At 38.4% G+C, this 27,681-nt stretch overlaps 1 protein-coding gene across 1 annotated transcript; it reads right to left on the bottom strand.

The window, feature by feature from the left end:
* Positions 1–205: 205 nt before the first annotated feature.
* On the bottom strand, positions 206–27,681 carry spint1a (serine peptidase inhibitor, Kunitz type 1 a). Its single transcript, XM_061968690.2, has 10 exons — positions 26,927–27,681; positions 21,501–21,658; positions 15,978–16,119; positions 10,729–10,896; positions 9,483–9,527; positions 9,222–9,350; positions 9,080–9,130; positions 8,824–8,994; positions 1,131–1,190; positions 206–1,045 (listed from the first exon to the last, which is right to left on the bottom strand). Exons 1-10 carry the CDS (start codon positions 27,321–27,323, stop codon positions 858–860), a joined length of 1,509 nt encoding a protein of 502 aa, XP_061824674.1. The 5' UTR covers positions 27,324–27,681; the 3' UTR covers positions 206–857.

Below are 27,681 nucleotides of genomic sequence, written 5' to 3'. Positions count from 1 at the left end.
TGTGTGTCCAAACTTGCTCTACTGAGGGCTGCTTGCAGAAAAAGTAATACATTTTGTGAATTTAATATGCTAGAAGTTAGAAGCAACCCAATATATGCTATACTCTCTGAACAAAAATATCTGCATTTTAGCTTTGTTGTAGGTGACAAAGACAATTACTAACAAATAATATAAGTCCAACAAAGAAACACTGGCAAACACATAATCGAGGTAATTCTCTGACAAGTTAGCTTTATTTTGCAATGCATTATCAGTTTATTATGAAAACATATTTTAACACCAAACAACATTCCTTCTACAAGCCATAATAAGAAAAAGATTATGGATTACCCCTATATTTTTCAGAATATCCAATGGAGTAACACACATGTAGAGGATAGCATATCTGACCATCAGAACATGTCTGTAAATTAATGGGGCATTTACATAAAACTCAAAAAATCCAGTTTTAGTCATCTATAGGTTTACTTTGAAGTAACAGACCATATCACGGATCAAGTGTGAATTAGGTACAATATATAGAGGTAATCTAGTACATAAAATAACTTGAGGTCCTTGGTAATCTAAGTAGAAACCGTAGGACAACAAGCTGTTAAAATGACATACTGTATTAAAATGATCTTAAGAAAAATTTAATAAACAATTTAAAAAAAACCACTACACTGCCTCCTGCGTATGCGTCCTTAAAAACAAACAAAAAAATGTTATATACACCATTAAAACAGTTCCACTCGGGTGGTGAACGTGAACATTGCTGTCTCTCTCATAAATCAGAGTTCATTGAGTAAATGACACAGCTCTGGCCGATGGTGTCACTTATCGCACAGACAGGGGATCAAAGGTCACGGCTGATGGGGTCAGATGGGCTTGGTTGTACTGTTGTAGACCAGACGCTCCCGGTCTTCTATGGAGGTGAGTGGAGCGTTGTTGACTGGCACGCGGTGGTGCTGCGAGGACTTCTTCTTTCCTTTCATGAAGCAGTACAACAGGATGCCCAACAGGATGAGAATAGCTAAACCCAGGATAGCAGCTATTGCAATGACACCTGCACAAATACCGACATTTATCAGCGTTGAAGAAAATCTGCCTGATGTGTAATAAGACTTTCAGTTACAAGAATAGTTACATACTTGTCTGACTTCCAGCAGCTCTGCGTTCAAACTCCTGCCTTCTGGCAAACACATCCTTTTCTAATGAAAAAAAAAACAATAATTTTTTGAGATCAGACGCACTGGAAACAGGTCAAAGAACATTGTTTCATTTATTTCATGGCTGACAAAAACATACACATTAAGTTATGGCCTGACCTGATGCAAATGCCTTAATTTGTTTAGTAAAGTAGGAGGAAGTCAGGAGAAGTCAAGCTAAAACTAAACCAACTAAAATCGCATGCAAAGCAGAGGTGAATGTACTGTAACTTACTACCTTACTTGGACTGGTCTAATAGTACCGGTACACATATTGATGGGAGAATACTGGCCTAATGTAGGATTGCTTGGGCTGTTATTGTGCTACATCTTACTGAGAGTTTGTTGTCATATTTATGTCCACCTCAGGGGACATGAGAAGGCCAGATAAATAAATACATTGTTTAAAATTAAAAAAAAAAATAAAAAATAAAAAAAAAAATATATATATATATATATATATATATACACACACGTATATACATGTACACATATATATATATATATATATATATACATACATATATATATATATATATATATATATATACATATACACATATACATACATACACATATATATATATAAATACATATATATATATATATATATATATATATATATATATACGCACACATATATATATATATATATATATATATATATATATATATATATATACATATATACATATATACTGAAATCCTTTAATTACGTTTTATTTAAAAAAAAACCACTAACAATCAAAATGTATACACATGCTTCAAGTAGAAAGTTGAATGTGCATATGACAGCAACACAATCATTATAAACAAAGTAATATGGCAGGCACAAAATAATACTATAAATAAATAATAATTGATGTGAACATTTCGAATGATGGCACCTTATGGACATAAGACATAACAGCACTTTTTGTCCATATACTGTAGATAAAAATAGTGTTCATACATGAGGTCTAGTCTTACACATAGGACTGCACAATTATGGGCAAAATAATAATTAAGATTATTTTTTTTAATCAATATTAAAATAACGATTATTAATCATGGTTATTCATTATGTTTGGTAAAACAGTGTTGGCGCCATCATGTAATTTGTAATATCTAATAAAAATGCTCTAGATAAACGTTATCTATATATTTAAAGATAAATATTTGTGTTTTTGTGTTTATTAATAGTATCAGCGTGTCAGCTTTTTTATTACATGATGCCTTTATCTCTATTTTTACATTTTCATAGAGAGAGGTATTCTTTAAGTTATGTACATACATTTGAATGTACTAATGTGTGCACATGTACATGATGTATCAGGACAGATACAATGAGAGTTTGCATAGGTATTAATCATACACCATAGAACATTACCAAAATGCTATGCCACATTAATGGTTATTAAAGTAATTACTTTGTGGAATGAAAAAACACAAGTAATTTAAACAAAAACATGATGTTTACTTTTTGATATCAGTATAAAACACAAAGCAGTTTGGCTAATTAAGATAAAGTCAAATCAACAAGATTTATTCTTCTCCAGCAACCATGTACTTCAGTCCAACAGTTTGGCCAACAAAAATAAACTGGAGTGATACCTCTCACATCTTATATACAAAACCCAACACCAGTGAAGTTGGCACGTTGTGTATTTAGTAAATAAAAACAGAATATAATGATTTGCAAATCATTTTCAACTTATATTCACTTGAATAGACTGCAAAGACAAGACATTTAATGTTCGAACTGAGAAACTACATTTTTGTTTTGCAAATAATCATTAACTTAGAATTTAATGGCAGCAACACAGTGCAAAAAAAGTTGGCACAGGGGCATTTTTACCCCTGTGTTATAAGGCCTTTCCTTTTAACAACACTCAGTAAACGTTTGGGAACTGAGGAGACCAATTTGTGACGCTTTTCAGGTGGAATTCATTCCCTTTCTTGCTTGATGTACAGCTCAAGTTGTTCAACAGTCCGGTCTTCGTTGTGGTATTTAACGCTTCATATTGCGCCACACATTTTCAATGGGAGACAGGTCTGGACTACAGTCAGGCCAGTCTAGTACGCGCACTCTTTTACTATGAAGCCACGCTGTTGTAACATGTGGCTTGGAATTGTCTTGCTGAAATAAGCAGGGGCGTCCATGATAACGTTGCTTGGATGGCAACATATGTTGCTCCAAAACCTGTATGTACCTTTCAGCATTAATAGTGCCTTAACATATGTGTAAGTTACCCATGCCTTGGGCACTAATATACCCCCATACCATCACAGATGCTGGCTTTTGAACTTTGCGCCTAGAACAATCCGGATGGTTCTTTTCCTCTTGCTCCTCAGACCATAGAACACTTTTCCATTTTGCATCAGTTCATCTTAGATGAGCTCGGGCCCAGTGAAGCCGGCGGCGTTTCTGGGTGTTGTTGATAAATGGCTTTGCATAGTAAAGTTTTAACTTGCACTTATAGATGTAGCGACGAACTGTAGTTATTGACAGTGGTTTTCTGAAGTGTTCCTGAGCCCATGTGGTGATATCATGTGGTGATTTACACACTGATGTCGCTTTTTGATGTAGTACCACCTGATGGATCAAAGGTCTGTAATATAATCGCTTACGTGCAGTGATTTCTCCAGATTTTTTTAACCTTTTGATAATATTACGGACCGTAGATGGTGAAATCTCTAAATTCCTTGCAATAGTTGAGAAATGTTGTTCTTAAACTGTTCAACAATTTACTCACGCATTTGTTCACAAAGTAGTGACCTTCGCCCCATCCTTGTTTGTGAATGACTGAGCATTTCACAGAAGCTGCTTTTATACCCAATCGTGGCACCCACCTGTTCCCAATTAGCCTGTTCACCTGTGAAATGTTCCAAATAAGTGTTTGATGAGCATTCCCTTACTTTTCTCAGTATTTTTTTGTCACTTGTGCCAGCTTTTTTGAAACATGTTGCAGGCATCAAATTCCAAATGAGCTAATATTTGCAAAAAATAACAAAAGTTTTCCATTTCGAACGTTAAGTATCTTGTCTTTACAGTCTATTCAATTGAATATAGGTTGAAAATAATTTGCACATTGTTGTATTCTGTTTTTATTTACGATTTACACAACCTCCCAATTTCTCTGGTTTTGGGTTTTGTACAATCTTTGTGTCTCAATGACAACTCAGCCTACGTTCAATTTGATGAGATGACAAAACATTTTAGCTAGTATTGATGTTAATGGAGCACTGATAAAGTTAGCCGGTAAATTAAAGAACGAGTGACTATCCCCGTAAACAAACTAAAGACTTTATAAACAAGTTGTGGCAACGTTCCCGACACATCGTCTGCTGCATGGTAACTCTCAGTTCGAGCAGCTGATGGACGGACGCTAGATGCACGTTCAAAATGAAACTGCAACATCAAATATTTTTCTCCTCCAACAGCATTGCGCTCTTAATCGCACACAGAGACTCCACGGAATTAGAAGAGATTGAAATGAATTGAAACGAAGCCATCGGCTCCGTTTACTCAGAGGGAACATTTTTACTCGAGCCAAACGGCTCAAGTGTGCATGTGCTGCGGCGATTCAGTTTAACAGGAAATAAGCCGTGTTACCTAAAATGCATTATTAAATGACGGTTTTTCGGTAATTAAAAATTTAAACGGCATTTTATCACGGTTTATCATTATATCGTTTACCATTCCATCCCTAATACACAGGTGTATATATATTGTGCAGGTAAGCAAAGTGCTTTATTTATTCTTTAGCGTCACACTGATAGCAGCATGGCACTATAGGTCAATCAAATACGTTACTTAGCGATACTTTGTCTTTTACGGATTGATGTTTAATTTGTGGACCCCTCGAGATTTAAAGATGTGATGTACCACCAATCTTTTCTTCTCTATATCCGTGTGAATGTCAAATGAAATGAGGTCGTAGCGAGCAATAACGTCTTGGTGATAATAGTTTAAATCTTTCAAAAACATTTTTTCGTGATTGCAACTCAGGAACTAAAACGGAAAAACTGAAATTTATAATTTTTTATATTGCTATTGTTATTTAAATATATTGTTATTACCATTATTTTACTTGTTGTTGGTTATTTTTATTCTAATTTCTATCCGTTTTTTTTTTAATTACTTGGGTTGAGTTTTGGTTGGACAATAAATATTCATTAATTTCAAAACATGAGTAATTGTGTCATTAATGGCGATTACAATATCAATCAAAATAATCGTGATTACTATTTTTGCCATAATCGTCAAGCCCTAACTTTTAGGAAACGTTTCTTTATTAAAAATTACTTGCAGCAAATCTAGCATCTTTTCTGGTGTTATTATAAAATGTACTCGTGTTTAGAACTCTTCTTCTGTCCCTCGACGAAAAGCCAGCTGCAGAGAGCATGACAACACACGCTACAGCTCCAGTTGGACTTTTTCTCCTTAAAAGCCGCCACTGTACTCTTAATATTTGCACATTTTGTAGATCCCTGTCCTCGGGTATATTTGGGATATATCAAAAATTATATCCACATCGCAGACATGCTGACTACACTCCAGACAATGATGTGCGTCTTGTTTACGTCACAACATCCGTTTTTAGCAACGCTGTTTTCGGTGATCAGTCGAGTTTTGGTGCATCACTTGTCAATAGTGCTAAATCTATTCATTCATACTGTCACAACCTGCTGGTGGTAATGTTTTATGTTTGTGTGGTTTTGTTTTGATGTTTACTTTTCCCATGATCTCAAACACACCGTTTGTGCTTGGAAGCAGCTTGGAGGAGAATGAGGAAGTGTTGTTTTTTTGTCCGGGGAAGCACAGAGACAAAAGTGTTTGGATGTGAGGCAAAACCTGTTGGAATTGGGCCGGCATAAATGTTATAAAATATGCCCGTGTCGCACTTTTGACTTCTTCTTTAGGCTACAATGCATTATATTAATTTAATTTGTTTTCACATAATAAAAAAAAACTTATTTTTAAGGTGTGGCGGCTATGATTTTACTGTTGACGTGCGCCACGTTCAGTTACACTAAGTTAAATACAATATATATTTATACAGTTCTGAAGTTAGTGTACTAATATAGATGTTAAACATATGTTTAATGTAATTTAAAATATTTTAAATAAATTTGATATCAAAATCACTACACCAACCAGTTGTTTGTTCATTATTATTTATTCCAACTGTGTGCTGTCTCAGAGTAATCTCTGATCAAGTTTACACCGCTGTTTTTACATGTAAATCGGCGATCGCAATGCTTTTAGTCTGCATATTTTTCTTCATACAAAATTGAAGAGGGAAGTTTGTCAAACATGTAAAAATACAGTACAACCTGCGATAAAGCCATATTTTCCGATGTAATCACTAATATGTGGATTAGGGCTGGGCGATATATCGATATACGCGATATATCGCGGGTTTGTCTCTGTGCGATATAGAAAATGACTATATCGTGATATCGAGCATACGTTCTCACGCAGTTGCTTTTAGCTGCGGGCATTACACTTCAGGCTCCACTCACTCTTTCCTTCTCACAGACAGACAAGCGCACCTTCTTACACACGTAACATACTGTCAGGTCATACGTCACATACGTATACGTCCTCCCCGAGCAGAGAGGTAGCGGCATGGCTAACGTTAGCTGTGATGCTAGCGGAGTGGTGCGAGCGCTAATACAAGAGAAAGAAGGTGCGAATCTGGTAACAAATGAAGGAATAATTAATTCCCAAGAAAAACAGCAGGGGGTCCATCGTCTGGCGGTGGTTTGGCTTTTAGTGGGAATATGTGGAACAGACAACCGTAATTTGTCAAGTGTGGGGCAAAAGCGTTGCTATAAAAAGTAGCATTACTGCTGTAACAAACAGTTCAGGGTGTCCCAAGTTACCGGAGTGTGTTCGGTAAGGAGGAGGAGTTTTGTCCCTCCAGAGTTGTTGCTGTAGGGCTGTGACGTAGAGTGTGTGTGGTTGTGGAAGGAGGTGTGTGTGTGTGATGTTGACATTAAAGAAGCGGTGGCTACCGAACCTGCTCTAATGTCTCCCGTTTATTATTTTATTAGATAAGTACACTGTATAGGCGAACCCAGGACACTCGGCTACACTGCTAATATGTAGCATCATTTGAAATGTCACCCGCTAGACAAGGAAGAGGGCTTACTGCGCACGTCAATATCTCCGTTTGGTGCCACACGTCCACACCATCAAAATGCCGAGACAAACATTTCCAGATCAACACCGTATGAAAAAAATAGTGATTTTTTTAGTTGTGATTTCCTTCTCTGCATGAAAGTTTAAAAGTAGCATATGTTAATGCAGTATGAAGAAGAATGTTTTAATGTAGACACATAGAATCATCATACTGCTGTGATTATATGCATCAAGTATTCATTCAAGGCTAAGGCAAAATATCGAGATATATATCGTGTATCGCGATATGGCCTCAAAATATCGCGATATTTAAAAAAGGCCATATCGCCCAGCCCTAATGTGGATGCACGCGCGCACACACAGACACGAGTACAGAAATACACACATTACGATGTTTTTTTATCACCACACAGTAGAGCATTGATTGTTATGTAACAATAATCATTTGTATAATAATAAAGAATATACGATTTAAAATATCAGAAACAAAATCAGCAAGTTATAGCAAACTGAACAACACATTACTTCAACTACCACAACTACTTCAACTTTAATTACCCCCGAGATCAGACCATGACGGCACTGCAATTTGAAGTATGAACGATAAAAGATTAAATATTAAGAGTATGTGAATGTTCGCCTACGACCTTGTTTACTTTCATGACGAACTCAAAGTTTTTTAATCAAGCAGAAATATCAGGGGGCTAAAATGCGTCAAACATGGGGAAGTGTGGAGGGAATGTTTTGTATATCACCCATCATGCATTTTAGTGGATTTTTATGGGTGTAATTTTAAAATTATGTATTGGACTTGGATCTCCGCCCGAATGCAGCTGGGATATGCTCCAGCCCCCCCGCGAAAATGGATGGATGGGCTTGGATCTGTTTTATAATGTCTAAAACGTTGAATGAGCAGGTGTGTTATGTACGACCGACCGTGTGTTGACTTTCTTTGTTAGAGTTAATTTGTACCGTGAGTGGGAAAAGTTACTTAGATTGGGTCATAAAAGTTAATGCTCTGTGCACTTACAATGACAACTCATGGTCATAAATCATAAATCCTTCTAAAACGACAGCGATAGGGTGGCAAAATTGCAGCGATCAGAGACCCAGAATATATAGAAACAGACCAAAACACGCCGCGGGCAATTCTTCTCGTTCAACTTGTGACATCTCACGGGCCGCACTGAAGATGCAGACGGGCCGCACTTGGCCCGCGGGCTGTAGTTTGGACACCACTGCCCTACAGGACCTAGGTTCTGTCAAAGGTTTCTTCCCTAAGGGGAGTTGTTCCTTGTGCTTGGTCATGTAGGGTTCAGTTAGTTCCCTTTAATGCATGTGGTTAGTGGTTCTAGACCCGCTCCATGTGTAAAGTGCCTTGACATAACTTCTGTTTTGATTTGGGGCCATATAAATACAATTGAATTGAAAAGGACTGATAAAATGTAAATGTTACATGGATGTGATTGAATAGATCCCCTAATAATAATGTCAGTGAGAACCTACCTGTCACCCCTCTGCAGACCTTCACACAGGCCTCCTTGGAGTCAAAACGGTTTTCATTTCCCTTGCAACCACCGTAGTTAAAGCGGTAACAGTCCTGCCGTAGGGGGTTGTAGTACCACTTAGTTAGAGTGTCTCTGCAGCTGCCTGTGTGGGGAGGCTCAGTGCAGCGCACTGTTGACAACAAGAAATTAAGATTAAATTGTAATGAGTATATTGTACTAATAAAAGCAAAGAAGAAGAAAAAAATTAAATTGACCTTTTTGCTCATCCACTGGTATCTTCAGCAAAATCTGAAATTTGTTGTCCACTGATAAGACACAGTTACCGTAATATTAGTTCACCAGAGAATGCATTTTACAGAAACATTGAATGAGCATCAATTAAAAAAATATTCTTACAGTCTTCACATTTCTGTTCATCTGAGCCGTCGCTACATTGAGGGGTTGAGTCACACTCCAAGCCTGGCTCCAAACAGCAGCCATTTGCACAGGTGAACTGCTCCGGGGTGCAGGCAACGCCACACTTTTCTGCCATGAAACACAAAAAACAAGGGATAAGATTAACATATTACTGAATAGAATATCAAACTTCAAAGATTCTTTATTACCAATGTTGTACTGCTAAAGCAAAAACAGTGAGAAAGTCCAATAAATACATACCACGCCGATCTGGAACTGGTAACCCTCTACCGGTACCCTTTTTTTCTGAGGATAAAAAAATGACAACAAATTAATTACACATCAATTAAGCGCAGATCTATTGAATTTACAGAACAGTACACACAATATGTTGTATAGATGCAACTTAGTGAGGAGATTTTGTTCCTGCTAAACCAGACACTCTTTTTTGTGGTGCTTTATGATAAATGTACCTAGACATCCTCTTTGCATTTGTCATTGTGTTTTATTCCTGCACGATCGGTCAAGTCATAATTTCCAATCGTTTTAGTTTAGTGTTGGGTGGTCTGCATGTGAATCATTATTATTATTATGTTATCACAGATTGGTTGTCGCGGGGGGTGCTGGAGCCTATCCCAGCTGCATTCGGGCGGAAAGCGGGATACAAGCGGTAGAAAAAATGGATGGATGAATTGGTTGTGATGTCACTCAGTGTCATTACTGTCGCAACCCAAATTGCAGTAGATGTTGTACGGCATCACCACTTGGACAGACTCAATTGAAAGAGTGAGTCTGCTGAACAACTTTTGTTTTGGGGACTCCATCTCCATCCCTCATTTATCACTGTTAATTGGTTCTAGACATGACGGCGAAAAATTAGCCAAGTAGGAATCATTAAGTTTAAATCAAATATTTTCGTAGCTAAAGCATAAAAAAAACGGTTTACCACCTTCTAAATACATTTTTCAACATTATGAGAGCCATTTAGACATTTAATAACACCCTTTAGTCACATTTACACTCTTTAAATCCAATATAGTTATACTGCCAATGGTTGGGCCAATTAGTGGCCACAATATTGAAAAGCAAGATCTGGTTGGTTTGGTCTCATCTATTGGCCAATAATACTGTATTTTTTTTATTTATTTATTTTTTAGTTCATTTAACAATTTTAATGCTTGTAAATGCATAATTTAGGGCAAAACTGTTGTAGAATATGCTAAAAAAAAAAAAAAAAGTAAAATCCACAATAATGAAAGTGCAATATTTGAAGTGCGATGTGGCGAGGGATGACTGTAGTCAAATGCATCCTTTACTGAAGAACGACAATGAGCAGGTTTTTTACATTTTGTATCCAGCATCTTTGCAATATATGCAAACATATGCAAGCAGGATCATTTGAAATGTAAACTCTGTTATTGAAAATGTAAATTCACATTTAATTTAAAAAAAATTTATTCATCCCAACAATCCTCACATTGCAGGAATGAAAAAGAAACGGACATACCTGTGCCATAGCAGGCATTGGTGCACTCGTCCTTGGACAAATAGTTATTCAGGTTCTCCCTGCAGCCCCCAAACACAAATTCCTCGCACCTTTCCGAAGCTGCATTGTAGTGCCATCGAGGGAAAGCACCACGACATGGTCCAATCTTCTTTGGAACCATGCAATGATCTAAAGGAAGTATGGGTAAAGTTAGTAAAAAATAATTGTTTGGAACAATTTTGAATTTTATAAAACATAAAAACGATAGCATGAAAAGTATATCCTTCTTTTTTTTTTCATGTACAAACTATTCTGCTACCTAACTTCTCAAATAATGTATCCTGGAAATTCAGATTAGATGTACACCATATAACAAATTGTATGATTTATTGAGCAGTAACAAAGGTTATTGTCTCACACTTGAAACTAGACCTGGTATATTTCTCCTCTTTTTTCTTTTTAAACAATAGCTATTACCATCATTCATACTGTATTTTTTTGTCCACCTTTAAGAGTAGACAAATGCTAAAAGTAATTATGTGTTTCGAGACATGTCAAAACAGGATATGTGTTTAACAATGAAGGCCATACAGGGTGTTGTGGTTTGTCTGTGTTTGACATGACATACTGTGCTGATCGTACGTGATCTTACAAAGAAGTGCTTTAACTCTATGCCATACACACAGATGCAGTATTCTGTTGTGTCTGGTTTCTCCACATGAATGGGCCATATTGTAGATTAATAGTAAAATGTAATTGGAACACAGACTGCATTAGATCAAAATCACATCCAGTTAACATTTAATACTAAAATCTATCAAATCTATCCATCTATCTACTAAAGGACAAAACACATCAACAACTCAACAGTTGTCTCACAATTGCCCCACATTTTTACAAAATCTAGGTTATAGATGTATAAATCCAGATTTGTTGTCTAAATGTATTGCTAATTCTGTACTTGCTAATCTACTGTAAAGTTCCTACAAAACGAACAACAAACACATTAAATGAGCAGTAAGTAAACAAGAGTGAAATCCTCAAACAGTGTTTTATGAATTGCCAGGTCTGGGTTTGGAAAATGTGAGGACAACCACAAAACCAGAAATAATAATTGCAACATAGGAAAATAATACATATTTCTGCCCTGACTGCTCAGTAACAGAGCTATGTCAATAACAATGAAAGAAGAAGAATACGCACAAAAAAGTAGTGTTCATTTCAAGCAAGTTGCCTAGCAGGCACTAATTTCCCTCAGCACGTTATTAAAGTGATCCTTTTTTTTTTTTAATTAACAGTGTTTACCATAAATTCATTTATTGGTACCGGCGGTATAGGTGGCACTGGCAGTATGCATTGCAACTCTGCTTGCTAATACACCACACACATACCCACTCTGCTAGACTTGGCGACCGTCACTTTGTTTGAAGAGAATTAAAAAAATAAATACATTTTAAAAAAACTGGAAAAAATCATTTGTATTACTAAATTACATGCAGATGTGACACGGTAGATTTCAGTCCTGTGGTAAACACCAATTTTTACGTTTTACGATAACCAGCACCAAACTTCATTTTACACATTAATGACAGCACTAGTTTAATTTTGAATAGCCTTTTTCCCCCTTTAATGTTAAGGTTCTTTGTCGATGGCTATGGTCATAAAAGACTGATGCGAGTATTGTAAACATTAACATTACTAACTCACTGATTAATGATAATGTGTGTTCCATTGAGAAACATCACATTTACACAATTTAACGCCCGAAAAGAAGCAGAAAGAAGCAGAGATTTTTTTTGTTCAACTCCTTCACGTATTTGTTTAAAACTTCCATCCATCCATTTTCTATCTCTTGTCCCTTTCAGGGTCGCGGGGGGTGCTGGAGCCTATCTCAGCTGCATTCGGGCGGAAGACGGGATACACCCTGGACAAGTCGCCACCTCATCACAGGGCCAACACAGATAGACAGACAACTTACCATTTTCAATTAGGGACAGAAGTGAAAAGAAAATGAAGCAGCAAATTTAAGCAATGATGAAAGGAAAAAAAAGAAGAAAAACATTAAATCTAAATCATATAACTCGGACAACCTTAATCCAAATTTTGATGACATTTTAGGCCATATGGCATTAGAAGCCTCTGATGCAGTGTTTCAGCTAGTTCTGTCTCGTCCTGACTCTACACATTGAACATTTGAGAATTACTCTTGGCACATAGCCACAGACGTCCGTGTCCAACATAACCAACTAAAATAGTTTCTAATGTTACACAACAGAGAAGCAGCCCGACAAAAATCCAGTTCACCAGGAACAATATTATTACGCTATTTCATAAAACTACTGTGGTAGTTTGTAGTACATGGTATTGTATTGTTTTTGAAACAATATTTATTTTTAAAAGGTATGTTACATGTTAAAATGTTGGTGTTTTGGTAGGGGTCAAGCATGGACTAAATTGATGTAAATTTGTTTCAATGAGCAGAGCTGATTTGAGATACGAGTGTTTTGAGTGACACGCTGGGTCGTGGAGTAAATTGAGCTTGTAAGTTGAGGTGCCACTGCATATGGCTACCGTTTTTCCTGTATTCAATGTTATATATAATTATTTAAGCCACTCTGATACTCAGTACATAGCCATGGATAATCTGGTTGCAACTTTATCTAAATGTTTTCCTATTGTGAACAGTATTGTGTCATCAGCATACATTATTGTTTCTACCTCATTGCAAACTGCAGGGAGATCATCAATGTGTGCACAAAATAAAAAGGGTTTGAGGACTGAGCTTGCTGGTATGGCCACACTACTGCACACTACACAGATAGGACAATTTGTTTTTAATTCCATGCATTGAGAGCGACTAACCAGATAACAATGCAGCCATTTACTGTTTTGGATGAAAGTTTAAAACAAGTTAAGTTGTTGAAGAGAACAGAGTGATTAACTGTATCAAAAGCTTTACCTAAATAACCGCCAATACCGTCCCTCTCTTATCAAACCTTTCCTTAATGGTCTCAAAAAATAGATGCAGGCTGTTTCTATAGGAGTAGTTTGTTTGAAATGTTTTCCTAATCAAAATGCTGCTTCAGTTGCTGCACTACAACTTTTTCAATCAGTTTAGAAACAGCAGGGAGGATACGGCGTCACAAAAATTGCCGTCACAATAGCTGACTTCAAGGCTGATGAAAATGTACACTAATTAATCAATGAATCCCAGGTGGTACAAAATTATTATTATACTTAAATCCATTCACATGAGACAGATGCAACACTGACTGTTCTGTATGGACTTCTTGACTACTGTTCAAAGATGGGTGAAAAGTTAAAAATGCTAATTGCTAATTCATCAACTGACTGAATAGAATGTGCATTAAAAATGTTTGCCACCTCAAGGCTGTCATTTACTATTCCGTGAGATGTTTTGATTGTTTGAGGTTACGGAAGTATACTCTCCAAAGGCCTACTTTTTTGTAATTCTTTGCCTGATAACTTATCTATATAATTCTATATTACTTTACTATTACCCTAAGCTTTATGTGTTGCATCCATTAAGTAATATGCTGTTGCCATCCTGAGCTGTGTTGTCACTTTGTTTCTTTAGCCTTTATATATTTATACTTTTAGTTACGGTATCCGCTCCAATTCCTCAGAGAACCAAGGTAACGACAATCTTTGTTTGGCTTGAAATAGTTCTGTTTTTTTAAATGTGTTAATTAAGTAGTCAGCAGACTATGGTATGAGTCTCCTCACAAACCCATTCACAATTATTTTTTCCAACTTAAACCATCCCAATTCATCACATTTAGTTCGTTTTCAAGATGCTTTGAAGTTTAAATCCCTCTCTGAGATGAATGTGTCTGTTTTGTCACCTACAACAGTCACTTGAATGAAACCTCACTGTTCTTAGTTTAACCTTTGTTTCTACATAAACATACAGTATTCCACATTCCAAACAAGCTGTTAATGGATAATTCAACTGAAGTGCTGAGTTCACTTATTGTCCTACAAAGTGCACTCAAGCCGCCAGCACATTGAATAAAAGAATTAAAAAAGTAACACCAATTGATAAACTTTAAAGCCTGCCAATTACTTTTTATTGATATGAAGCAGGAGGGTGATAGGAGTGTTCTCGTTTACGTAACTTATCGGCTGAAACCAGACTGACGGGTTTCGTTGAGTCGGGGGTGGGGGAGTGGGAGAACACCTCCTAGTCATTTCTGTTTTTCCAGAGAAGTCTCAAAACAAACATGTAGATTTGCATGAGCCTGTATGTAGTATTCCAAAACAATGAAGATTTGTTTTAAAGTGTAATTGTAATTGATATATTCTTATCGATGTACGGTTCAATTATTCAGCTCTGGAATGAATTCAGCATGTCTTGACAAGTTTCAGATCAGGAAAAGACAAAGGCTTGACAAAGAGAGCCTAAAAAGGAGTTTAGAACCATTCAAGGTGGCTTGTAAATAGGGAAATGCTGAGCAGAGCAAACAGACACGTGAACACATACAAAAAAAATGTAGGTATGTAAAATGCCCTTAGGAAATGAAAGGAGCATAAGGGCACTGTCTCAACATGAAACATAAACAGGCCTCTCTGAAGGGGGTCCAGAGACACATCAACAAACAACTTTGTAGTAAAAAGGTTTAGTTAAAGTTCAAGTTAAAGTTAAAGTACCAATGATTGTCACACACACACTAGGTGTGGCAAAATTATTCTCTCCATTTGACCCATCACCCTTGATCACCCCTCGGGAGGTGAAGGGAGCAGTGGGCAGCAGCGGTGGCCGCGCCCGGGAATTATTTTTGGTGATTACCAAAGTCCAGTTATGTTGGTTCACCGCAGTACATTTTTTTATATAGTCGACAAAAACTATTTTCACATAGCTTTGTAGTGGAAGGCCTGATGAGGCTGTGGATTGTTGAGTCACTCCTTTGAATCATAAAGGCATAGTCGTACTGGGAGATATTCTAGGTATGCAAGTGTAACGGAGGCCAGCCAGTTGTGGCTGTGTCAGTGTGTAGTTTGGTAAACCTCACTACCTAACATCTTAGGTGCTTACTGGACATTGACTTGACAGGTCTGGCTTTTAGCTATCCACTTTCATTCAGCAGACCCATGGGTTTAAACCCCAGGCGGAACAGAAACAGAGGTTAGACCAGGCATGATAGATATGGTGATGATATAATCACTAAAACATCTACTCTAGTAGTGCCCATGTCTTCAATATTGAGCATGTGAAGAAACAAATTCATGACCTGAATCCAAACACTTACGTTCAGACTGCTCAGGTGTAAGAACCAGAACGGTGACATTGGTTGAGTCGGACTGACCAATGGTGTCCGTGACAGTCAACTGGAATTTGTAAATCCCAGATGTCAGATTAGACACGATGATCTGGTCATCAAAGACGGTTTTCTATGTGGAAAAACAAGGCTTTGTTAACATCAGGATGTATAGTATATGAGTGTCAGATAATTCAACAGGTATATTGACCCATATATAAGACAATACCGAATATAAGAGGACACCTTTTTCCAACTTTTTTTCCAACTTTAAAAAGAAAAAACATTTTTTTTCAATATCAGTGAATTATATGGATGTAACGATATCAAAATCTAACATTAGGATATTTTTACGATATTAAAGCAATGGTATGGTATTATAGTATGGTCCAAAACAAAAAATGCCCTAGTGTGTAAAATGAAAGAGCAGGCACGTTAAGGATAAACCCAGGTACTATAATTAAACAATAACAATGCTCAAATATTCCAATTATATTTATTAATGGGTATTTTCAATTGCAGGTAATGGTGGAGGAACATCCAGCGTTTTAAGTACTGTATTTTTTGGAGTTTAAGGCGCACTTAAAATCTTTTGATTTTCTCAAAAATTTAAAGTGCGCCTTATAACCCGGTGTGCCGAATGTACGTATTAATTCTGGTTGTGCTTCCGACCTTGAAGCAATTTTGATGATAATGATAAGTGTGACCAGTCGGGATGTTACGGTTTCAACTTTTACTTTCTGACAAGCAGTGTCCAGAACAGTGAACATTTTTATATCAGTCTGGGATATGTTGTTTCTCAGAAAAATTAACAAACAATTTCACTTTTAATAACGTAAATACCTCACAAACTTATGTTTGGCTTCAAATATCTTTTTTGGATGATGAGAAGGCGACATGTCTAGGGTATAAGCTGCCTTGGGACAATCTCCAGCCCCCGCGCGACATCCAGAGAGACAAGCGGTGGAACAAGGATGGATGGATGGATTGAGGATTTATCAAGTAGTTTTTCAGTTTCCTCAAATTGAACATTTTTGGGGTGATTACGTCTGTGCACCCGTCGTCACCCTCTGTTTCTGGGTCGCTTTCGAGACAAAAGTAGCACGTTTCGCCAAAGAGGTTATGTTTTTACCAGAGTTTGTTTTTCTGTTTGTTAGCAACATACCTTCAAGTGTTATGGATAATTTTCTATAATATTTTTTAAGAAACGTCCAAAAAAAACAAAAAAACAACAACAAACAAACCCACAAACACACTTCACTTCTTGCTTAAGGCATTCCACGCCCCCAGCTTGGGCCCGGCAGTGCGCAGAGTATTCTGGGAGATATAGTGTATTATTAGACCTGGCCGACAATAAAAAAAAAAAAACTACACACCAAGTTTTGGTTTGATACCATCCGATATTATTGTGAAGACTTTCAAACCGAAATACCGCGGTATCTACAAAACCGTTACACCCTTAATGACCAGTAAATTGCAGTCATACAAAAGAGATACGCGTGGGCTGCTGTTTGACTGACGCCTGTTCAATAAATGACGCTCATTGGCAGTACCCGTAAGCAAGCAGGACCTTAAGTTTGATGTTTCATTGAGAATATTGAATATTACGCATGGAGCTCAAAAATCTGTCAAAATCTTTTAGTATGACTTTGGTAAGCTACGATGCCGCACCACTTGATGGAACGCAGAGCATTATGGCTACCGTAGTCAGACATACTGTGCTTCCACATACGGGTATTATTACGGTGTAGGTATAAAAACTTCAAATTGGCACCGATTGGGGACATTATGTGGCATTTTGTTTCGCAATATCATGCAATCACAGCTTTTCTTACGTATTGGTACTTGCTGATGTGTATTTGGGATCTGCATAAGTCCCGAAAATGTGCGCGCATCCGCCATTGTAGTCCATGCCGGAGTTAATAAGCTCCTTTTTCTCTATCCTCTTGTTGTGGGGCATTCATCCTTCACTGTTGCCATTTCTAATATAAAGTAGCGCATAGTACTAACTAGAGATGTCCGATAATGTCTTTTTTGCCGATATCCGATATTGTCCAGCTCTTAATTACCAATTCCGATATCAACCGATACCGATATATACAGTAGTGTAATTAACACATTATTATGCCTAATTTCGTTGTGATGCCCCGCTGGATGCATTAAACAATGTAACATGGTTTTCCAAAATAAGAGAACAACATGGCACTGCCATATTTATTATTGAAGTCACAAAGTGCTTTTTTTTTTTTAACATGCCTCAAAACAGCAGCTTGGAATTTGGGACATGCTCTCCCTGAGATAATCCTGATACCCACAACAACTATGGGAAGTACTATACTTTGACTTTCACAAAGTGCATTATTATTATTATTTTTTAAACATGCCTCAAAGCAACAGCTACAAAATCAATGAAGGCACACAGCTTCAGTCCAGAGTATACTAGAGTAATAAAGTAAACAATAACAGTCCTCATTTAGTGCAAGACTGCCTGGCATACTGTATAACAGGAAATTATAAACTGGGCTCAATCTGCCCTGCTCTAACATATGTGTATGAGTAACACAAATGTGCTGCAAGCTAGTGGGGAGTGCTTGAAGTGGCCTAGCAGTCAGCCAGAGCTTCTGAAATGCTGCTTTGAGACAGGGTACCTCTGTTCACTGCAAGCTGCAAAGTGTGCGCCATGCAGGGCAGACTAGCCATCGTAGCTTTTGCCATACTGCATGCGTTGTCCCTGACCACAACGTGGGCTTTCGCCTTGGGGTGGTTTTTGTTTTATCTTTGCTTTTTTTCGACGGAGTCTTTAAGCGACAACTGTGTGGTACTACTTTTTTTCGATGTTTGCTTTTTATCCATCTTCTGCTTGTATTAATTGTGTATCTCCTTATGATTCTTGAATAGGTAGGAGATCAAATTGCTTTTATTAAAGGAAGATGTCTTGGATTCTCCTCGCATAACCAACTTTTTGCAGTCATTGCAAATTGCCAGTTTTTTATCCATCAGACTCACTTTGCACTGCAGCCGATGGAGTCAGTGTGCTAATAAACACCACTTGCGGTGTATTACCGCACATTATCTGGAAACATTTTTAGGGTGACAGCGTAAAATGGCTGAAGAAACTTTTCCAGTACTAGGCTTTTCAACTTAGGCCATGTCCAAACGAACACGAAGAGTTTCAAAAATGCATATTTAGGGTTAAAACGATTCAATAGACACAAGTGTAGTTTCAAAACTGTCTATTCTACACACAAACGCATACACCTGCTGCCATGCACATTTTGTCTAATCAGAAGCCTGGAAAAGCAGCCACAGCTGACTTAGGTGGCATTACACCTCTATTACCGGTATGTTTATTTAGATATACTAGACATACAATTACGTGTACCGTATTTTTCGGAGTATAAGTCGCTCCGGAGTATAAGTCGCTCTGGAGTACAAGTCGCACCGGCCGAAAATGCATAATAAAGAAGGAAAAAAAACATAAGTCGCACTGGAGTATAAGTCACATTTTTTGGGGAAATTTATTTGATAAAACCCAACACCAAGAATAGACATTTGAAAGGCAATTTAAAATAAATAAAGAATAGTGAACAACAGGCTGAATCAGTGTACGTTATATGACACATAAATAACCAACTGAGAACGTGCCTGGTATGTTAATGTAACATATTATGGTAAGAGGCATTCAAATAACTATAACATATAGAACATGCTATACGTTTACCAAACAATCTGTCACTCCTAATCGCTAAATCCCATGAAATCTTATACGTCTAGTCTCTTACGTGAATGAGCTAAATAATATTATTTGATATTTTACGGTAATGTGTTAATAATTTTACACATAAATCGCTCCTGAGTATAAGTCGCACCCCCGGCCAAACTATGAAAAAAACTGTGACTTATAGTCCGAAAAATACGGTACATTATCTTTAAAACCAGCCTGCACTTACACAGATTCTTGGGAACTTAATAAATCGTTTTTTAGAGCACGCATGCACACCTGTGCTGCTGAAACCCAAAATTATAACATGTCTACCCAGCAACATGGTGATATATACTACCGTACATAGATAGAGAGATAGTACTTTATTGATTCCTTCAGGAGAGTTCCCTCAGGAAAATTAAAACGTGCAGCGAAGTGTACATTATTTCTAAAATCAGCACGCACTAACGAGCCAAGGAACTCTTTTAGCATTTTTAAGTGCTTAAAGTTGCTGCAAAACTCTTGTGGCATTTAATGATCAATATAGAGTTACATGTGCAATGAAGTGTACATTATCTTTAACATTAACAAGGAGGAAGGATACATCTTTTTTTTTTTATCGTGAGCGTGCACGGTCGCTACTGCTCCATCTACACAAATGGAACAAACACATATAAATTAACTTCATGATCTGTTGCTTGTCAAAGTTGTCCCATCAGGTGAAGGTCCGACAGAAATCGTATCCAAAACAGCTGACTGTCAATGTGACTGGTGGGACAGTCGCAAAGCCCATTTTGATGAGTCTTTTTTGTCAATGTAGAATGAAAATAGAAGCATGTTTACGTTCAAACGTACAGTAAGTCATTTTACAGTGTGATTGAAGCCAGTAATGCAGTGTTGTTGAGGTTTGGAAATGACAGCGAACAACCATGACGTCATTAGAGGAGTACAAGCCTCCGTTTGTGCCGTGTCCATGCATACGCTGAGCGAAGTGTTTTGGAACTCGACACTTTGGCCAGCTTTTGCAAAAGTGTTGTGTTTTTAGGGACAAAAGTATGCATTTGTGTGTGGACAAGAGGCCTAAACGCTTCTTGTCCACACGCATTTGCATTTAGTAAGTATCCGTGTTCGTGTGGACATGGCCTTATTTCAAAATGCGTGGACGACGATGAGGCTACGACACGCAGCCAAGGACGATGTAAGCAAACATGGGCATTATATACGTAAACCCAAATATTTATGAAAGTAGATTTTTCTATATTGTTTTATCGTGTGGCAACTTGAGAAAAAAATATACTGATGGACAGTCTAACAGTAACATGACATCCTTCACTCATCATTCAAGCAATTTAGTGCATTTAAATTAATAAAATCTAAAAATCGCAAATCACAATTTGACAGAAAATCGAAAAAAACTACACTGCCCAAGTTGTCATTTGATACCGTCACAAGTTACGACATTATTGTGAGAATTTTGACACGATACCGCTGTATTTACAGTACCGTTACATCCCTAGTAAATTAATAAGTGGTGGATTACAATAAAAATTGTATCACATTTCTCACCTGCTGGAAAAGTTGTTTGATGCTGCTACATTGATTCAATATCTTAAAATTTGCATCATAAGTCCTCTGATCGTCAACTTTCCTAACCTTGAAGGCTGCATTAACTAGTGATTGTGGGAGAGAGAGTTGGTTCCAAAACATTTTGCCTCCATAAATCTCTAGATCACAACTTGTTTTTGAGACATTCTAAAGAGAAACAAATAATGTCTTATGCTTAGATCAATTCAGGCTTTACGTGGACGTACCTCAATTATGGCGTAAGGATACTCATTGAGCATTTTCCAGAGAAATGAGGCAATTTTCTCGTCATCTTTGCTCTCCAAGCCGCTCAGGGTCACGCTGTCCTGAGGTTGGACCACTCGGTCTTGGCCTCCGTTGGCCACAGGTGGACGATCGGCTTCCTCTGGAGGGAGACATCATGGTAACAGTTAATGTGACACAAACACTACAGCTGCAGTTATTTGAGAGGCGAATCCTCTTACAAGCACATAATATACACCACAAGCCAAGTGACGTTGTGGTAGATGAGAAACTCAACACGACACCAGGGCCCATAGGGGTTTGGCGTGTGTGAACAAGCCTAAGTTAAGGTTTCTGCCCAAGTTATGTGGACTCACATATCCTTAGCGCAAACAGGCGAGTGGAACACAATGGAAAGGGATGAGGTGAAAATAAACAATACTAAATTGAGGTGCTTAATGATTGTTTTCATCTTTATCCTGGATCTTCCTCACAGGATTAATAAAGTCTATCTGAGACTGTCTGTCTGGCGATCCATCCACCCCCCAGAAAGATGACACACTATTAGCAGTCATTGAAAGCCATCCCCAGCTGGAATGTTTAAGAAAAAAACCTACATTATATAATCATAGTTAACACAGTGGATCTATAGCGGTCTGTCCACTGATGAGATTTGTAAGCAGAACAGAGGTCACAGTTCTATTTTGAGTGTTAAGGAGAGTAGTAGAAATGCCCCAAACTAATTTTGTCTCTCATTCAGTAGTTTGTGATGTAAAGATAAATAATAGTAATGATAAACCGCAATAAATTCCCCCACAATTAGTATTACTATTTTAAAAGGGGTCATATTATGATTTTTTCCCGACATGTAAAACATTTTCTTGTGGTGTACATAACGTATAATGGTGATTTTTTTATCAACATTTTGCATAGATTATGTTTTACAGACCGTCCTCAAGACACTTTCTGATCATTTCTTTAGGTTGCGCTGTTTTGTGGGCGGTTTTATTTATGTGCCTCCACCTCGACTGCGTCTTCTCCCTGTCAGCCATTTTGTAGTTTATAGAGCTTCCAAATGGTGTCTACTGACCGATATAAATTACAATTATACGCTACTTTGTATTAGAGCCAGTCTGCCACACAACAAGAGAATAAAGAAAAATAAGGATAATATTGATAACAGCGATGGACTACAATGGCGGACTTGCGCAAAGATCTTCTGGTATATCTCTACTATATGTGGAGATACACGCTGACATCACCCATCCATCCATTTTCTACCGCTTGTCCCTTACAAATGGTGAACATTTCAAAAGGCTCATTTTGAGGAACTATGAAGGGAGACCATTTTTAATGCAAATTTATCCACCAGGCCTCCCCGGTTTAATTTCACATTTTCGGGACTTATGCAGATTCTAAAAAAACAAAAAAAGTTACAAATAGGTACGAAAAGTTGGTTTTGCATAATATGTCCCCTTTAAATTAAAATGATCGTAAAACCAAGATTGATAATCGCACTTTGATAAACTCATAGACAGGCTAGCGCTTAGGTGTCAAAGTCAAGGCCAGATCCGGCCCTTGAATGAATTAACTATTGCCCCCGGGATAATATTTGATTAGTATTAGAACCGGCCCGCAGGCCACATCCGTCTGCTGCTGTTTTGCACGCACCAATACTCCATTCTTCACAATGCAGCGGTAGCCCGCGAACTCACTGCAGCGCCGCAAGTGGGCCTCGGCTCCATTATTCATCAGCATTCAGGGCAGATGTCAACTTTCAGCAACCCCCTTCCCCAATAATGGCTAAACGGAAGGAGGGCGGTGAGAACAGGGAGTTTCAAGCCAGGTGGGAGGCAGAGTACATGTTCACATAGGTAAAAGGCAAATGTGTGTCTTTTGTGTGGGGAAAGTGTGGCTGTAATGAAAGAATATAATCTAAGAAGGCACTATGACAAAGACAAGATTATGGACAAGGAACAAAGGCTACAGAAGGTGGAAGAAATTAAACGAGGTCTTAAGTCCCGGCAGGCTCTGTTCACAAAAGCTACATCACAAAGCTATGGTGTCGTTTTGATAACTGACACCATGTTTAATTATAATTGTAATATTTGAATGATAATAAATGAATGTGTTGTGGCAGTATGCGGATTTCACCTATGCGGCGGTTTGTGGAAACAATCGGTTGCTTTTCCAAACATTTTTAATAAACTTTCAACGTTAGAATGCTAAACAGGAAGTGCTTAAAGTTTAATGGCTTTGTCAAAACACTGAGACAAAGTCTTAGTTCATGGTGTTCTTCATGTTGTTTTTGAAACTGCACCAATTTTTTCCTCAGAGTTTTCAATTTACGTGTGTTTTGCCAAGAGGATTATTCATAGTATGTACATTTTCAGAATGTACTTACTATTTTTGGCCAAAGTGAGACAAAGAAAATAATCTGAAGTTGTCTTTATTTTAAAGTTATTATGCCATGATTTTACCAGTCCGGCCAGTGGGTTTTGTAAGCCCTTTTCCAAACATTTTGAAGTTTTGCTAGCTTACAGTAGTATGACTCCAAAGAAACCAATGTGTGGTTTAAAACATTTAGGAAATATTCACTGCGTTGTCAATACTGCCTTCCACCAAGTTTACTAGACAAAATTGTTTTGGAGGCCACATTTCCAGAAAGCTAAAGACCGGTGAGCCTAATTTCTCCCTTCACAATTGTATATTCAGGAGAACCAGCATTCTCTAGAGTAGACATTTGATTTAGCTAGCGTTACAGGTATATTCTATTAGATATATCAGACACAATGACAATGTTTAAAGGACTAAAAATATTTTCTTGATGCACCTTTGACAGATATTACAGCCTCAAGTCTTTTTGAATACAATGCCACAAGCATCAGGTTGGATGGGAAGCGTTGGTTTTCATCCAGGATGTCTCTGTACATTGCTGCATTCATCTTTCTCTCTATCTTGACTAGTGTCCAAGTTCCTGCTGCTTAAAAACACCCCCACAGCATGATGCTGTCACCACCATGCTTCAGTTCAATCTTTGTCTCATCAGACCATAGAATGTTGAGGTTTGAGGTGCATTTTGGCTAACTTTTTACCAAGAAATCGCTTCGGTCTGGCCACCACACCAAACAGGCCAGGTCGGTGGATTGCTGCAGAGATGGTAGTCATTTTGGAAGGTTCTCCTCTCTCCACAGAGGTATACTGTATTTCTGACAGAGTGACTTTGGTCACCTCCCTGACTAGACTAAGATGGATGCAGCAATGTACAGCGAAATCCTGGGTGAAAACCAATGTTTTCCATCTAACCTGATGGAGCTTGAGAGGTGCTGCAAAGAGAAATGGGTGAAACTGCCCAAAGATAAGTGTGCCAAGCTTATGGTATCATATTCAAAAAGACTTGAGGCTGTAATTGCTGATAAAGGTGCATCAACAAAGTATTGAGCAAAGGCTCTGAATACTTATGTACATATAATTTTTATTTTTTTTTATTTTGAAATACCGTACCAAAATTTACAAAAAATAAATTTCACATTGTCATTATGGTGTATCGTCTGTAGACTTTTGAGGACAAAAATTAATGCATTTTGTAATAAGGCTGTAACATAACAAAATGTGGAAAAAGTGAAGAGGTGTGAATACTTTCCAGATTCCCTGTAAATCACATTAGGAAAAACAATTGTAACTTCCAAAAACGAGAGGACTTAGGCTATGTCTACACTAAGCCGGATAACCCCTTAAACGATAATTATTTAGCCTAAGCCGCGTTTCAGCCACACTAAACCATCGTTTAAGGTCCCCCTCCTCGGACAAATGTTTACACGGGTAAGTGCGCCGTGTATTTCTTGAATCTCCGGCACTTAGCTTTGTATGGACTCATTGATCGTTTCCAAACTGAGTTCGGAGAGGAAGTGACGCCAGAAAGAACGCGCCACAGCCAGCTTCATAATAAAGTGGTTTCGTAACTCGGACCTAACCACTGGAAATATGGAGGCGAGTCATCCAGACATGCTCGTGTTTCTCATTCTTCTACATGTACAGACGCTTGTGCAAATTACACATGAATTACCTTAAGAGAAAGCGATTGCAGCTATTTCGGTCACAACACTTCTCAGACGGCAAGAGAACTTTTCAATGTCCAGCTCAGCTGTGATTCTACTTACCGAAAAACTTTGTCTATTTGTCGAAGGAGAGTCAACGAGAATGTGAGCTACCGTGGATGTGATAAAAAACATAGTGTGTGCTTTGTATTACCTGGCCGCCAAGTGAAGACTACGGAAAACGTCGAATGCTTTTGGACTGGCAAAGCATTTATTGTCCGCCATGTACGCAACACTGGATATTGTTCAGATAAGTTAAATTTAAGAACTTGCCCACAAAGCAACACTGGAGGTGACTTATTAGGTCGCGTTACGCCGCCTGACGGAGGGGGTGAGAGGGTCAAAAACGACCATTGTGTGTGTGCGTGTGTGTGGACAAGGATAAGGTTAGGTCTGATTTACCCTGGATAACCTTAGCAGGCTTAGTGTAGAATGGGCCTTAAAGGGGTGCCTTAAGGAGAGCCTCAGTTGTGTAAATCACAAGTTTGGACCCCAGTGTTTTGTTTGCTAGCAAGGTTAAAATGTCAATGCAACGATCTGCCAATGTGTTTTCAGTGGTCCAAGATCCTCTATACAACAAGAGCACTTTTGTGTTTTTAGGAATTTGCTGCAAATATTTTTGCCTGCCAAGTTTTGAACTACACTTTGGGTCTGGTATGGTGTCAATCCCAGGCCGCCAGTTAAAAGGCCCTAATGAAGACGAATGTAAAATCAATAAAATAAGGAGCACTGGCTTCATATTGCCTATGGTCATGAGATTTGGGTTATGACCGAAAGGACAAGATCACGGATACAAGCGGCCGAAATGAGTTTCCTCCGTCGGGTGGCGGGGCTCTCCCTTGGAGATAGGGTGAGAAGCTCTGCCATCAGGGAGGAGCTCAAAGTAAAGCCGCTGCTCCTCCACATCGAGAGGAGCCAGATGAGGTGGTTCGGGCATCTGGTCAGGATGCCACCCCCCTAAGGAGGTGTTTAGGGCACGTCCGACCAGTAGGAGGCCACGGGGAAGACCGAGGACATGTTGGGAAGACTCCCGGCTGGCCTGGGAACGCTTGAAGAGCTGGACGAAGTGGCTGGCGAGAGGGAAGTCTGGGCTTCCCTGCTTAGGCTGCTGCCCCCGCGACCCGACCTCGGATAAGCGGAAGAAGATGGATGGATGAGCTTCATATTGATGTTGAATGATATATGTCAGGGACAAGCGGTAGTAAATGGATGGATGGATGGATGATATATGTCACACATATAATGTCATACTTCAGTTCCTCACAAAATGGCAATAGCTTGAAAAGGTGCAATAACAAAGTATATTCATAAGATGAACACAGCATATTTCTTACTTGGTGGGAGATCCACCTCCAGGTAGCTTTCATAGACTGAGTCCTGGATGAAGTTGAAGTAGCCCTTCTTCCTGACGAAGCGACATGCATATTTCTTCTTGTAGAGGCAGTCGAAGAGAAAGCATGAGTTGATGGAGCCCTCCTTAGCATCTCCTTGCATAAAGGCCACATTGCACTTGGGCTCCTTGCAGCAGGCCACCACACAGTCCTTCGCGCGCTCCAGTTTGGGGGACGAAATGAAAGTGGCCCCGTCGTTTACAGACTCATCGGCATCCAGAACAAAATCTTCCCGACCTTTTTTAAATTCCCCCAAACACTTCTCACCGATCTCCTGGCTGGAGACGCACCCCAAAAATCCAACTAGCAGCAGCAGCAACCACGGCGGTAGTGGAGCCATAATTAAATGGCCACTAAAAGTCCTCTCGAAAGGTTTAAAATCAGATCGACGCCTGTAAGGAAAGATAAGGTCAATAATTAGCTAGGAAAAAATGTCTTCCGGAGAGTCCAGTCCGCGTAGGTGAACACAGATGTGGCTTTACTTTCTCATTTATAAAGCAAAAAGGGAAACAAAGTCGCTCTTGAATCGTCCTAATTGTTCCGACTTTGAAGAGTGAAGGACTCAGAAGAGAAGTTTGATCGCGACAAAGAGCTGTGGAGTGTGACGACACCAGCAATGACTCACTCGCTCACCTGCGGAAGACAGGAAGCTAACATTTGCCACTCCCTTCCTCCTTCTCTTTTTACCTTCATTTCTT

This window comes from Nerophis lumbriciformis, linkage group LG08 (genome assembly GCF_033978685.3).
Source record: "Nerophis lumbriciformis linkage group LG08, RoL_Nlum_v2.1, whole genome shotgun sequence".
Lineage (NCBI taxonomy): Eukaryota > Metazoa > Chordata > Actinopteri > Syngnathiformes > Syngnathidae > Nerophis > Nerophis lumbriciformis.
The sequence above is the reverse complement of the archived record's forward strand: the minus strand, read 5'-3'. Positions and strand labels throughout refer to the sequence as shown.